This window comes from Wyeomyia smithii, chromosome 1, assembly GCF_029784165.1.
Source record: "Wyeomyia smithii strain HCP4-BCI-WySm-NY-G18 chromosome 1, ASM2978416v1, whole genome shotgun sequence".
NCBI classification, from domain to species: Eukaryota; Metazoa; Arthropoda; class Insecta; order Diptera; family Culicidae; genus Wyeomyia; species Wyeomyia smithii.
The window spans coordinates 170,906,341-170,921,632 of record NC_073694.1 but is presented as its reverse complement, the minus strand read 5'-3'; the positions used below and the strand labels follow the sequence as shown (position 1 = coordinate 170,921,632).

General features: G+C 34.9%; 1 protein-coding gene across 3 annotated transcripts in view; it reads left to right on the top strand.

Moving 5' to 3' along the window:
- Positions 1–15,292, top strand: part of LOC129717958 (dopamine receptor 1) — a 396,922-nt gene that overhangs the window by 17,708 nt on the left and 363,922 nt on the right. For all 3 annotated transcript variants that reach the window (XM_055668263.1, XM_055668262.1, XM_055668264.1), the window contains exon 2: positions 2,206–3,213. In XM_055668263.1, coding sequence (XP_055524238.1) covers positions 3,157–3,213 — 57 coding nt within the window. In that variant the 5' untranslated portion in view covers positions 2,206–3,156. The remainder of the gene's footprint in view (positions 1–2,205; positions 3,214–15,292) is intronic.

Here is a 15,292-nt window from a genome sequence, read left to right as displayed (position 1 = left end):
CATCGATCTTCCCTTGGTTGGGTTCACTCGAGTGAAAACCTGGCCAAAATTATTCTCGCTACTATTTAGCAATACTTTGGATAATATTTGAGTGAGAAGTGGAAGTGTCTGGTTCGAGTATTGTATCAAAGAGAAACTCCAAATATCACACACACAACTTAATGCTTACATTTACATAGCCTAATGTGTTTCCATTAATGTTAGTTAGCAGATAAAGTAACACGCTCGTACAATTTGTGTTCGCCAAATGGGCAGCGAAATAAATCAAAGAATTTTCCAGTAAAATCCTAGTCGGTTATGTTATGACTTTTGGTAAAAAGCCCTGGATGAGGAAATTAAGACCCATTGTTTTATTGAAGATTATATCAAAGAAAAAATCAATATAATCATTTTCCAGAATAATTATATTCTAATGATTTCAAAAATCATTTCATATCAAAAAGTTTATGATGCTATACTTCGTAAATTCATACGCATTCAAGTTATTATGGATAAAGTTGAGAAAACCAAAAAGAAAAACCAAATTATGCAATAAATCAAAAAAGGGTTGATTTTACTCTTCAAATTTATTTTTTGTTGAAACTTGACATTATTCAAAAACTTTTAAGGAGGAGGCCTGGCTGGAGAAATTGAAAACAAATTTTTATTTAGGAGTTAAGTTTTACTTAAATTCAAAATTTTCAATTATATAGAGTATCGAACGTCTTCGTCAGTGGTTTTCTTCGGCAGTTTTTCTGCAGCAATCTTATGCAAAAGAGGGCCGAAGAAAACTTCTGACGAAGACGTTCGATACCCTAGAATAAAATCAAATTCCAATTATGATAGTAATTTCAAATCATAAAGTTGCTGGTATTGAATTCTCTAAATGCATCCGTTTTTGAGGTGATTATACTTGTGCTTAGAAACTCTCAGTTTTCTATAAAAATACTCCTTTTTATGAATTATTTGTGGTCAAAATATCACAACTCATTCTTTGACAGCAAGAAGACTGGATAAATAATTTAGAAGTGAATTTGTTTCTCATGTTTAAGAAAGTTTGCCACAGCAAAAAGCTGCACCAGTGAAAATTTCCACGTTGAGCCTTTCATTAGTGTACAATCTGCAGAAAAGTTTTGCCCTGGAAAATTTCCTGCAAATGGCATGTATCGATGAAGCTTTAGAAGCCAACTGGACATTTCTATAGAATAAAATTTTAAAAAGTGCATTTTCCTATAAAAAATCGTATAAAAATTTAAAAAATCGGGCGCAAAAATGTAGTTTCGCCGATCGAACTGAAAATTTACAAAGTTGTCATAGGACCCTTAAGGAACACGAAAAGTGCATTGGAGCTGACAGTAATAAGATTTTGTCGCACCAACGGACCAATATGCTCCACTGTGCATCAGTTCAAGTTGGCGTGAGATCTATCACATTGGCAACCAATTGCCGAATTTAGAAAAGATCTTTTGCCGGTCGCTCATCCGCCATACGTGCTACGTGGCCAGCTCACTGTAACCTACCGTGTTTCATCAGCTTGACAATATCGGTGTCTTTCCACGTCCATGAATCATATACGTAGAGTGCCATCGGGTGGATCAGCGTCCTGTAGAGTGCAAATTTCGTGTGAATCAGTAGGCTGCGGGACCCAAACCGGCTACGCAATCTGTAATAAGCCCTGTTCGCTACCGCAATCCGTCTCATCATCGCGCGGCTAACCTCGTCATCACATGTTACGAGTATACCAAGATTTAAAAACAAATGCTAAATTTCTGTGTAATTAAAAATATTCTTTAAACTTTGCAGCAATTTCCGGAAGATTTCCCGTGAAACTGCTAAAACAGAAGATGTTCTATTCTTTTTGGTTCCGTAAGCATTAATTTATCATTTATCATTTCCTACGACAAATTCGAGCAATGTTTATTTTCCAACCAGAATCAGAATAATGTATACTTAACTCTTAGATTGCAATGCCAGAATCACATCACTGAAAAGTAGTGCATTATCACTGCGAGTCGAACTGTATTCATTATTCAAAAACGCCCATTGCACACATTCGTCGGTCCATATTTTCAATGTGCCGAAATCAATAACCAGAGAAAAAAAAAAACTGAATCCTACACGGCAGGAAGAATCACAAACCAAATCCGCATATGAAAAATTACCCACATTGGTGTAGACACACGCACAACGCGACACTTTTTAAAATTATTGTTCATCTCTTTTCAGTTCGGAATCCGGAAACAATTTACTGGCTTATCACCTGCAGCAACAGCAGGCAGCATCAACAACAAAATCCGATCAGAACCACAACAACGGCGCACAAAGTGCCATGATCAGCAGGAAAGATGCACCGCCATCCTTACAAATTACACCGGCGAGTCAAATCAAAGCACTACTAGCGAGGACACTGCTTCCTTGTGGAAGCAAAGTTTAAATTGAACAGCCCGAAAGTTAACTGTCATCAGTAGTCAGTTGGGAACTCAACCGTCACCGTCGGGGTCGGGTGCAATTGTGTATAATACATATGTGTGTGTATGTGCGATTTTGTGTTCCTGGATATTCCCATGGTGAATTCAATTAGTGCAACTTTGGGTGAATGCCATGACTACTGGGACACCCAGGACGAAAAAGTTAAAGCAAATATAAGTGAAATAAATTGCTCCAAATCCGTTTGTGTGATTCGTTTGGATCCGTTCCTGCAGGTTTTGCTGTTGGCGGGAGAGAGAGAGAGAGAGAGAGAGAGAGAGAGAGAGAAAAATTAGTGTGTTAGTTAGAGTTGGCTGTGAAAATCAAAAGTTTCGCTTGACTTATTCTTCGACTGTGTGCACGGTTTGCTCCATTATCTAAGAAGAGAAGTATTCGGGCATCGCAGTGTGAACCATAACATCGCATCGAGGGATTGAATCAAGCGATCCGAGTTCGGGATTTGATCCTTGTGTTTGAAAAAAGTGCTCGAAAGATAAAGAAAAGAAAATCAAAAGGAGGTGGCAAGAATTTGTTTGGGAGTATTTTTGACGAGTAAGTTATTTTATATTGCCAGCGGAACATATAGAATCCTGCGACCAATTCCCAAAGTTGCGACGGCTGTCTATGCCAAATTGATTCCAGGCCGGGGCTGAATTTGCATTCGAAACCAATTTTTTGCTCGTGGGAATCCCACAGCAGAACCCAGCGAAGATGGACATCGACATCATTGACATCCGGACGCTTGGATATTTGTCCAGCACAAGCACGGTAAGTGAGAAGAGGAAGGGGGGGGGTTTCGGTCCTTAGAGGCTAGAGAGATATGAATTTACGAAAGATAACGGATGTTTCATGGGAAAAAACTTCTCCCAGACAGGCATTCTGTTTGGGGCTTACCGAAAGGCAGACAGGAAGATTCACCTCCGACGGAATGGTGTGACTGCTTACGTAAGGTAGCATAAATCAGGAGACAGAATCACGAAACGAAGTATAACTATAAAGTTTTTCGATATTAAACTTGATGATTCTGGGTCCGCTTCAGTTACGGTCGGGTTTCTGCATATTGAATCATTTGGTTTCTGTTGAGGTTTTTTTTAAAATTTCACCGAGAAACCTTTTTTGCAGCTTGTGAATATATTACGAATAATAGAAACCCACCAGTTTAAATTTTTTTTCTGAAATATATATTTGGCCGTTTCAAATTTTATTTCATTTCATGTTATTCCAGTGACAGCGAGAGTGTCGTCAAAAGGCAAGCAATATGATTAACAATGATAATTAATTGTTATTTTTCATAATCTATTTGAGTGCAAGCTACAAATTTCGTAACTTGTATACGTATTTTATCAAAGATATTACGGATTTTCGGTGTTATTTATTTTTCGCCCTCTCCTTGGCTAACTTTGATAACCTTGCACATAAAAAAAGTTTGAAAATTGTATCAACCTTATTAATATAAAATACTACAGCCCTAGGGGTTGTATGAAATGGCGACGTAGAACAAATATATACAGTCAGGTTTTTTTTACGCGGGGGATACGTACCTCGTAAAAAAAACCGCGTAAAAAAACCGCGTTAATTCGAAAATACGCGTAAAAAAAACCGCGCTAATTCAAAAATCCGCGTAAAAAAACCGCGTTAATTCAAAAATCCGCGTAAAAAAAACACGTTTTTGTTAAAATCCGCGTGAAGTAGTCCAGCAAGAAGGGCTTTAGAAAACACCCGAGACGCTCTAGAACCAGTATTTAAAATTGTCCTCTTTGCGTAAAAAAACCTCGTAAAAAAACCGCGTATAAAAAACCGCGTAAAAAGAACCTGACTGTATAAAGATTTTAACTCTTGTTTAACGTATTTCAGTACGTCTGGTATACACTTTGTATCTCCAACAGTTATAAGGGCTCCACTTGCCATCGTGTTAAGAACAAGAATGAAGTTGAATTTTCTCCACGCAGTCATTTATATCGAGTTGAGAGTAGATTTTTGCAAAGTAGGCGGAGCGACGCAGATTCGAAAATGAGAAACGAAACCAAACACTTTGCTGAGTTAAAAAAAAGAAGGCAGTGGAATTTATTCCGTCCATTTTATTGTTATACGTGCTGGGGAAGCAAGGCAATAGCGAGAAAAGTGTATGGGAAAGCTCGACTTTGGAATATTTCACCTGTTTTCACCATTAAGCAGTAGAGTGACAATGTTGAGCATTATATCAAACAATTGTCACACATTTTATCTATCCACCGACACATAAACGACTATGCATTAAGTCGTTCGCTTGCTATAATCGTTAGAAATCTGACGCTGCATTTGTCAGTTTCATTTTTAATTTTACAAAATGTTACAAATGTACATTTGTAAATTTCGATTTATGTTTAGAAAAATTTAGTTAACCGGACGGATAGTCTTCTAAAAGTTTATTACGAAAGGGGTCTACAATGGGTTAATTTATCCCAGCCATTCAAGCACTTCTGTGAATTTTGGTGCCTCTAACCTGCTCGGAAGTGTGCCAAAAGGCCGCAAAATAATTGTTCGCCGGCTTCATCGCTTCTACGTTTGCTCACGAGAAAACTTCATTTTAGTAAATTTAGTTAATTTGACACTTTATGCAAAAGGTCCACTATAGATTAATTTATCCTATAATCTTTCCTATTTACAGTTTGAATTCTGTGGCATTTTTTTGTTTTTTCGCTTTTGTGGGTTTATAATGTTTATAATCGTGATTATAACGCCATACATATTGATCCGTTGATAGAAGCCTTCAATGCATTTGATTGGAGTGCTTTCTACCGAATTGAATTGATTGCAGTTGGAATTTTTTAATGAAGTATTGTTGAATCTTCACGATACTTTTGTTTCCGCCCGTACTATTTCGTGTCACGAAAAGCGTAATCCTTGGTTCAATACAACCATAAGTATGGCAATTGTTAACCGTGATATATTGTACAAGGAATGGAAAAGAAGTAAAAATTCGGATGTTCATCTTGCGTTTAAAAGAATTCGAAATCAGGTAAACCGACTTATTCGCACAGCTAAACAAAATTATTTTACCTCCCGCCTTGACATGAATGTGCCTCCTAAGGAATTGTGGAAAAAACTGAAAACTCTAGGAGTTGGTCAATCATCATCGCAAACACCGAACAATTTCACTGCTGATGAAATTAATCACAAATTTTGTAGCCATTTTTCTCAAAACAACTCGCCTTTCTCTAGTACCCTCGGAACACACGAATTCAATAACGATGCTTTTTATTTTGGTAGAGTTAATCAAATTGATATCATTAAAGCTATGTACTCAATTAGTTCTAATGCTATGGGAGTCGATTGAATCTAATGCTATGGGAGTCAATGAAATTCATAAAAAATATTTGCCCTATTTTGGTTGAGCCTATAACACATCTTTTCAATTTTATGATCACAACAAGTGTTTTTTCTGATGCTTAAAAAAAATCCAAAATTATACCTATCAAGAAAAAATCCAACTCTAACACGATGGATAATCTGCGACCCATAAGCATCCTTTGCGCTTTGTATGTGATTTTTGAAAAAATAACTAAAATGGACTTTTGTGATTATATAACCAGGAAGAACCTGGAAAATCAGTTGCAGTCCGGCTATCGGACTTAACACAGCCGAAAAACCGCGATGCTAAAAATAATTGATGATATTGGTCCTGTACTTGATGGTGGTCGGCCCGTTGTTCTAATTTTATTTGACTTTTCGAAGGCTTTCGACACAGTGTCACATACAATTTTATGTCAAAAAGTGAGATCAAACTTTGGACTTTCATTACATGCATCAAATCTGATAAATTCATATCAGAGTGGGCGATCTCAAGCAGTCTTCAATAATGGAATACTTTCTCAGTTTCTGCCTGTATCATCCGGAGTCCCACAAGGTTCTATTCTGGGACCAATTTTGTGTTTTTTATACATAAATGACCTTCCTGAAGGCATCAAAAACTGCAAGATTCATCTTTTTGCGGATGATGTCCAGTTATATTATGGATGTACTAATAACTCGGCTGTAGAAATAGCTAATAAAATTAATGCTGATTTGAAACGAGTCTTTGATTGGTCCGCAAGAAATAAGCTCACATTGAATTGTACAAAAACAAACGCAAACCGGTGTTGTTTCTAGGCAATGAAATTGTCTCATTTGTTGAGGATGCTGTTAGTTTGGGTATTCCATCCAATCTAATTTTGGTTGGGATAAATATGTGCTCTCACAATGTGGTTAAATTTATAAATGTTTAAGCTCGCTTTGTACAACAACGTTGTTCCTCGCAACTAACACAAAATTAAATTTTTTAAGAGTTTAATCCTTCCTCATTTTTGGCATGTGATTTTTTGCTTGACGATGTACCAGTCACTGTTTTTAATAAGTTAAAAGTTGCGTTGCATTCGTGTGTGCGTTATGTGTTCAACTTGAACAGGTTTTCTCGTGTCTCCCACCTTCAGTATCGCCTAATCGGTTGTACTTTGGAAAATTTTAGTAAGCTGCGTAGTTGCCTATTTCTACATAGAAAATTACATATGACCCGAAGTAATCGTTCTTTGAAATTAATTATACCAAGACATCGCACGTCAAAGTACGGGAACTCATTTTTCGTACGAGGTGTAGTACACTGGAATTCATTACCCAATAGTTTGGCCAACATACCTTCTTGCACAGCATTAAGAAGAGGATGTTTTGAACATTTCAAACAAGTAGTTTAGTTATTCATGTATTATTGTTATTTGAGTAGTTTTTGTCACTAAGTTTCTTTACTATCTGTTATTTATGTGTGTTGCCTTTTCTACTTCAAAAGAGTTAACAATGTAACATTAAAAGACAGAATAAATAAATAAATAAATAAAATAAACAAATAAATAAATAAAATTAACCTAAAGGGGGCCCTTTTCTTATAGCGGATTCCAAGTAACAAAATTGGTTTTATCAAAGTTTTATAGCGTTGTTTTGGCTGTATTTAGCGCTATAAACCTTTGATAAAACCAATATTGTTACTAGGGATCACTCGTAGACTAACTCAACTTCTCTTAACACAAATCGGAATTTAATGTTTCTCGTGATTCTAATACGGATGGGCTTGATAAGATGTTTTTCGATGAACCACTATAGATACCACTATAGATTGATTTACCCCACGGTTCGATTACTTAAAACAATGTAGCAGCAAGTTTCCCAATAGCAAAATCTCTTAACGTTAAATAGAAATAGAGCAAATTATAGTGGACGCCTTTTCCATAGTGGACCATTCGCCAGCTTAGCCCAATTTATGCGAAAACATGAAGGATTTTCAGCAAACTTCCATCAGGAAAGATCCTACACCACCAACTTTCGAAAATTCCGGGTTAAGAGAAATTTAGTCAATCTAACGGGTGGTCCACTGTAGGTTCATGAAATAAAAGAGTTCACTATGGGTTAATTTACCCTATGTTAAGAGAAACTAAGTTAATCTGACGAGTATTCCACTATAGGAAAGAGGTCCACTATGAAACAATTTATTCTAATTTATTCAGGACATAACGAAAAAATGTAAAAGCGAGAAAAAGTAATATCCTGACTCTAAATTAACTTACAGTGGACCACTCGTCTTCCATCGGGAAACATTTTTACTAGTCAATCCATCGGGAAACATTTTTACTAGTCAATCCGTATCAGAAACAAAAGAAACATTTGAAATTTTACAATTTTGGTATGCTAAGATATATTGATAAGAATCCACCATAGGAAAGTGCTCCCTGTATGTTAATTTACCGCATATCACGAAATGTGATAGAAAATCTGGATAGCATTTTTGGCGTTTCATATTCATCATATTCCAGAAGGTCTTCCTATGAGATTGCTAATCTTGATTTTTTGTCAAAAACTGCCCGAAAATAAACATAAAATAAAATATAGGGAAAATTACCCTATGGGGGACGATTTCTTAATAGACCCGTAGTGGACACTTTGTTAGTTGTAAGTTGAGTCATTTTGGCGGGTGGTACACTATAGGAAAGGTGTTCACTATAGGTTAAATCACCCTATTATTATTACAGTATTATTGAATAGGTAGGGTTAATTAACCTAAACTGAAAACCTCAAAAATACAGACAAAAAAACTATAGTTGACTCCTTTCCATTTTTACCCTATATCGGACCACCCCACAGTGGTATGAGAACTCAAAATTGTGAACTCCTTTCGTTTATTCTCAAAATGCTGGTTTTATTGACATAGGGTAAACTAGCTTATAGTGGACCTCTTGCCATAGTGGACCACCCCACATAAGACGGTCCCTATATAAAAGAGTGGCAAAAATTACCAAAATGCGAATTTCATATTCAGGATGTTTTGAACACATGATTTTGTAATATTTTATCTATATTTTCATAATTTTTGAATGAAATCTTGATACAAAAAACGGTTCATGTTGAAAAATGCCTTCAAACTTACCTATTTCAGAAACAGAGAAAAATAGTTTTTCTGAATATTTTGGAATATATAAAAACCTACTAAAGCTATCATGGTATGTTCACATATGATTAAAAGCTTATTAAATTAGTTTCCTAAAACAGGATGGGTAATGAATTTCAACCCTACAGAGTCAGTCGCAGGCTACATTGAAAATATGCGTAATTTTCCTAATTTTTACCATCAAAAACATTAAATGTAAGCACGTGTAAGCACAGCACCTGATAGTGTGTCTGAGAACTCTACTTGTGCCCTACAAGAATATGTGTTAAAAGTTTGCGGAAAATTTGCGTTTTGGTAGAAAAAGATGATTATAAATTTTCCATGTTTTTGCAATTTTTGAATTTTTGGGTGATTTATCAACAAAATTTTTCGTATATTATAGCAATTTGGTTCAAAACACACTAAAAAACCTGAATTAATCCACCTAGTGGTGCATAAACCTTTGTTATACTAACTATCACTTCATACATATTAGGCCAGTCAATTACAAATCGTATACCAACGTAATTTCAATTTCAATAATGAATGAAATGAATTTAAAAGATAGTTTTCAGAGAGTTAACCAAAGACGATAATTGAATTAAAGCTTGACGTGGTTTTCGCAAATAATATGAATGTTATAACTGGAGTACATGAGTCTTATTTTTTCGATCACAAACCATTTTTTAAATGCTGTCTAGAAGCAATATTTTTTTTTTTAAATAATCGAACGTGGGTGCAGTACAGTAATAGATAACAATGATGCTGATTTCACACTAGAACAGCAAAGATGTATTCAATGCGGTTCTACTTATTCGCTTTATTTTCAGAAATCGCAGGACCTAGATTTATGAATCAGCATCGAGTTTTTTTATGAATTGAAGTAAACTTCTACAAACCTGCTCTCAAAATATAGTTCAGAATTATACAGGAAAAAATATACCAATTGATGAAAGTTGGCAATTTAATTCTATCTCAAATGCATTATCTGAAAATAAAGGTTCTCCACGATCTTTGAGAATTTTGGATTTTTAGAATGTAGGCGAGAACATTATTCTTTTCGAAGGCCTAAATACTTTTTAAACCTTGCTGCGATAACGAGAAGTGGAATAACATGGATACTCTGCACTTAGTCTTAAATTAGTAAGCAATATTTATATCTTACTTGAGCATAATGTATCATTTATAGAGATAAGTGACTTTTCACCTGCGCACACTAGTGAGTGAAGAGTTGCTTCAACACTTTTTCCTTATTTTGCCGATTACGTTCACCAGCAACTTTAGATTCCTGGTCACAAATTTAAAACATAAAATAAGCGTTCAAATGAAAAATTTTCCAGCTGTTCAAAACGTAGCATTGCAAACAAAACAGCGATTTATTTGTGTTTTTCTCAACGGGTGGCACTAACACATTCGTACGTAAATAGGTCTATACATCTTTGGTAAAGCTTTTCAAAATATCTGCATCGCTTATTGTTTTACATTTGCACACTGTGGGATCAGATTTTACTATAATGCTTGGCTCCCAAAAGCTGTAAATGTTTCTTACTCTTCGCAAATCTAGGTTCAACGTACAATTTAGTATATATTTTCTAAGAAGTGAGCACGGAAGCTTCGGAAGCGAGAAAAGGAGCTAAGTAAGCATTGCAGTTTCTTCTAAAATCTGGTTCAAATTTTCAAGAAAAAGCTAAAGGGTACTTTATTTACACCAGTTAAGACGCACTACGAAGAGTGTAAAGATTATGAAAAGTTGTCGATGATTGTTGATTTCCTTTGAGAAATAAACAGCGATAGGAAAAAAGAGGGATAGAGAAGAAGAAAGAGCAGTGAGAGAGAAGAATTATTCAGAAAGTAAACTATCCCATGTCTAAAACATTGGTCTAAACTTTGGTCAAAACTCTACAGTTCATGCAACAAATAAAAGATCGCACTTAGTATGATTTTCAAAGATCTCTGGGGTTTTCATTTAAGCATGCGAACATCAAAATCGGAATAAGCGTTCTGTAAAAAGAGTGTTTTTGCCTTTCTCCTAGAAAGGTATAGCAGCCACTGGAAAAACCAAAGGTATAAAAGTTCTCCAAAGGGTCGAATCTCGTATATCAATCGACTTAGTTTGACGAGCTGAGCATTTTCTGTATGTGTGTGTGTGTGTATGTGTGTGTGTATGTAACGCTCTCCCAATCTCACTCGATTTTCTCAAAGATGGCTGGACCGATTTTCATGAAGTTGATTGCAAATGAGAGGTCTAGTTGCCCCATAAGACCCTATTGAATTTCATTGCAATCGGATTTTTAGTTTAGAGGTTATGTTTGAAAATGTGAAAATCACGAAACATCATTATCTCAGATACTACTCAACCGATTTTAACAATTGGTTTTAAATGAACGAGCTACTTAAAAAACCCTTAACTTTTGAGTTTCATGAAGATTGAATGTGCGGTTCAGAAGTTATTTAAAGAAACGTGTTCTGGAGTGTGTTTAATCTCACTCATGTTTCTCAGAGATGGCTGAACCGATTTCAACAAAATTAGTGTCATTTGGATGGTCTAATTACCCCATAAGACCCTATTGATATTTTTTGCAATCGGACTATTACTTTGCCTGTTATGTTTAAAAATGTGAAATCCAGCTTTGAAAAGAAACATATTCCGAAGACTACTTAAACTCACTCACTTTTCTCATAGATGGCTGAACCGATTTTCACAAAATTAGTGTCAAATGAAAGGTCTAGTTGCTCCATAGGTTGCTATTGAATTTCATTGTAATCGGATTGTAACTTTGTCCGTTGTTCATAAGAATGTGGAATCACATAATAAAAGTAAATATATTGGCATTCTCCTAACGATCACTGGCTAATTAAAAGATAGAAAAGTGATCCAAATGGCCGAATGTCATATACTACTCGACTCAGTTCGATGAATCGAGCATTTTCTGCATGTATGTGCACCTTTTTTGCCTTTCTCCTAGAAAGGTATAGCAATCACTGAAAAAACTAAAGGTATTAAAGTGCTCCAGAAGGCCGAATCTCGTATATCACTCGACTGAGTTCGACGAGCTGAGCATTTTCTGTATGTATGTATGTATGTGTGTATGTGTGTGTGTGCATGTGTGTGTATGTGCAACTTTTTTTTCTCACTCACTTTTCTCAGAGATGGCTGGATCGATTTCCATGAAATTAATTGCAAATGAAAGGTTCAGTTACCCCATAGGTTTCTATTGAATTTCATTGTAATCGGATTTTGGGTTCAGAGGTTATGTATCAAAATGTAAAAATCACGAAACATCAATATCTCAGAAACTACACAACCGATTTTAACAAAACTGATGTCAAATGAACGGGCTATCTTCAGAATTCTTAACTTATAAATTTCATAAAAATTAAACATATGTTTCAAAAGTTATGCATAGAAATGTTTTCCAGAGGCTGTTTAAACTCACTCACTTTTCTCAGAGATGGCGGGACCGATTTTCACAAAACTAGTCTGGAATGAAAGGCCCAGTTATCCTATAGGTTGCTATTGAATTTTATTGTAATCGGTTTCTAACTTTGTCCGTTATTTATAAAAATGTCAAATTACGTTGTAAAAGCAAAGCATATATCAAAAACTGCTTAAACTCACTTACTTTTATCAGAAATGGCTAGACCGGTTTACACGAAATTAGTTGAAAATGAAAGGTCTAGTGGCCTCATAACACCCTATTGAACGTCATTGTAATCGGATTTTTAGTTTTGGCACCATGTGACAAAATGTGAAAATCACGAAATTTCATTTTCTCAAAAACTACATAACCGATTTGAACAAAATTAATTTCAAATGAACGGGTTATCTAAAAAACCCTTAACTTTTGAATTTTTTGAAAATTGAACTTGTGGTTCAGAAGTTATGGAAAGAAACGTATTCTGGAGACTATATCTTACTCATGTTTCTCAGAGATGGCTGGACCGATTTTCATAAAATCAGTGTCATATGGGAGTTTTTGTTACCCCATAAGACCCTATTGATTTTTTTGTTACAACCGGATTATTACTTTGCCTGTAATGTGTAAAAATGTGAAATCCAGCTATGAAAAGAAACATATTCCGAAGACTACATAAACTCAATCTCTTTTCTCAGAGATGGTTGAACGATTTCCACAAAATTAGTGTCAAATGAAAGGTCTAGCTGCCTCATAACACCCTATTGAATTTTACTGTAATCGAACTGTAACTTCGTCTGTAATGTATCGAAATGTGAAAATCACGAAACTTCATTATCTTAGAAACTACACATTCGATTTGAACAATATTGATATCAGATGAACGGGCTTGTTAAGGGTTAACTGATAAATTATGATTGAACACGTGGTTTCAAAGTTTGGCGGCCCTATACGTTCCCTTTTCATTTGATTATGATCGAACTTAAGCAACCGTTATGTATTAAATTGTTATAACAACGAAAGTCTATTATCTCAAGTATTACACTACTTATTTGAACATAACTAGTGTCATACAAACGAGTCATCTCTCAAACTTACAAATAACAAACTTCATAACTATTTGATATGTGGTTCAAAAGTTTTGGAAAGAAAAGTAATTCAAAGGCAATTTAAAACTATACCTGTTTTGATTAATATATATGGCCAACATGATTTAAATGTGGTATCGTACTATTTGATCGTTCCCGGTATCCCTCGTGATTAAATTGTTCGAAATTAAGAATCATTCCTTTTATTTCGCTACTTCTTAAGCACTAACATCACGTAAAATTTCATTTTTTTCTACTTCAATTACAACATCAATATTTTGGAACCAAAAAAGTGAATATACCTTTATTGGATTTAAGCATTCATGTAAATCTATTTTTACAAATAATAAGTTTGAATGAGAAAGGCTGAGTCTGACCGCTAGGTGGATTAATTTAGGTTTTTTTTTATCAACCCAAAGTTTTGTTCTGAAATTTATTTTGTTAACCCATTCTAACATCGCTAAGAGACTTATTCTAGTTCATACCTTTGAGTTGGTCTGATTGCTTGTGTATGTGGAGGAAACAAAGTTTTATGTGTGCTTAACAGTTCTGAAGTTTTATTCAAGTGTTTTACGAAGAAGCGAGCAATGTCTTACGAGGAAGGTAATAAGATCGATTTAGTGAGTTTTTTCATACAACCTAAAATAGAAAATGTTTTAAATGATTGCATTGAATTGATCAAGCATCGTTTGAAAACATTTTTCTACAAACAAGACCATAGGAAACAGTATCAACATTTGGTGGCTCTACAATCAAGATATGCTAAATCGTTTCGTCTTCAGTAGTTTTGTTTGAATTGAATAGCTTTGCTGAAGAAACTATATCTCTTGGATGTTTCTATCAAAAGTTAAATTCGTGCGCCATCTCTGTTTATAGACAGCCCCTTGTCAGTACAAAACTTTTCTTATATGTCATAATCATCTGCAGTGGAAAACCAACAATTTGGCACAAAAAAATGAATTTTGTCCGGAAATTTCAATTCTCCGACCATTGTGCACCCGCCAGATTAACTCAATTTATGCGAAAATTCGAGGGATTTTGAGAAAACTACTATCGGGAAACATCTTTCGCAGTCAATCTGCATCACACATATTTATAAACTCTGATATACGTTAAAGGAAATTGAGTTAATCTGACGGGTGGTCCAATATAGGTTTATATAGTAAAGGGGTCCACTATACGTTAATTTACCCTACTATCTTCAGAAGATATTTAGTATATAAAAAGCTGCAAAAAATGACAGCAAGATTTGGTTTGTATCTTCGCCGCTAGTGGCGCTGCAAAATCTAACCTTCCAGTCTTATATTTTGGATAAATAGAGTCTTCAGCAAAGTGTTTGATAATGTTTGCAAAATTTTTTTTTTTCTTTTGCCTTCTCTTGTTTTGAAGATGCACTGTTTCGTATGGGACTAGTCCTTTCGATTTTCTTGAATATCCTAAAAAGTTAGTATTTAGAAAGCAATAATATTCACCATATATTTGCCAAACATCGAAATACACAACTTTGAAGACGACAGAAATAAGATAGCTTCTACACTGACCGAGTTGTTACCGAAAATGTCGAAAAAATAGCTTGTTTTGTGCGTTCAAGCAAAATCTGGCAGACCTGCATAGGATGAATTACCATGATAATTACACTACGAAATTGATTTAAACATTTGTCTCTTCCAGTATCTTCATTGCTTGGTATGCAACTTGAAAAGACATATTTTTTCCATATTTTTTGACAATAGCTTGAAGTAGGTAGAAGCTGTCTTTTTTGTGTCTTCTAAAAAGTTATGAGCCGACCTGATTTTAGGCGGTTACAATTAATTTCCATTCTCTTCCAAAGAAGGATTAAGAAAAATCCTAAATGGAAAAAACATCTTTGGAAAAACTTGTCATTAATATGCATGGACAAGATGATGAAATCATTT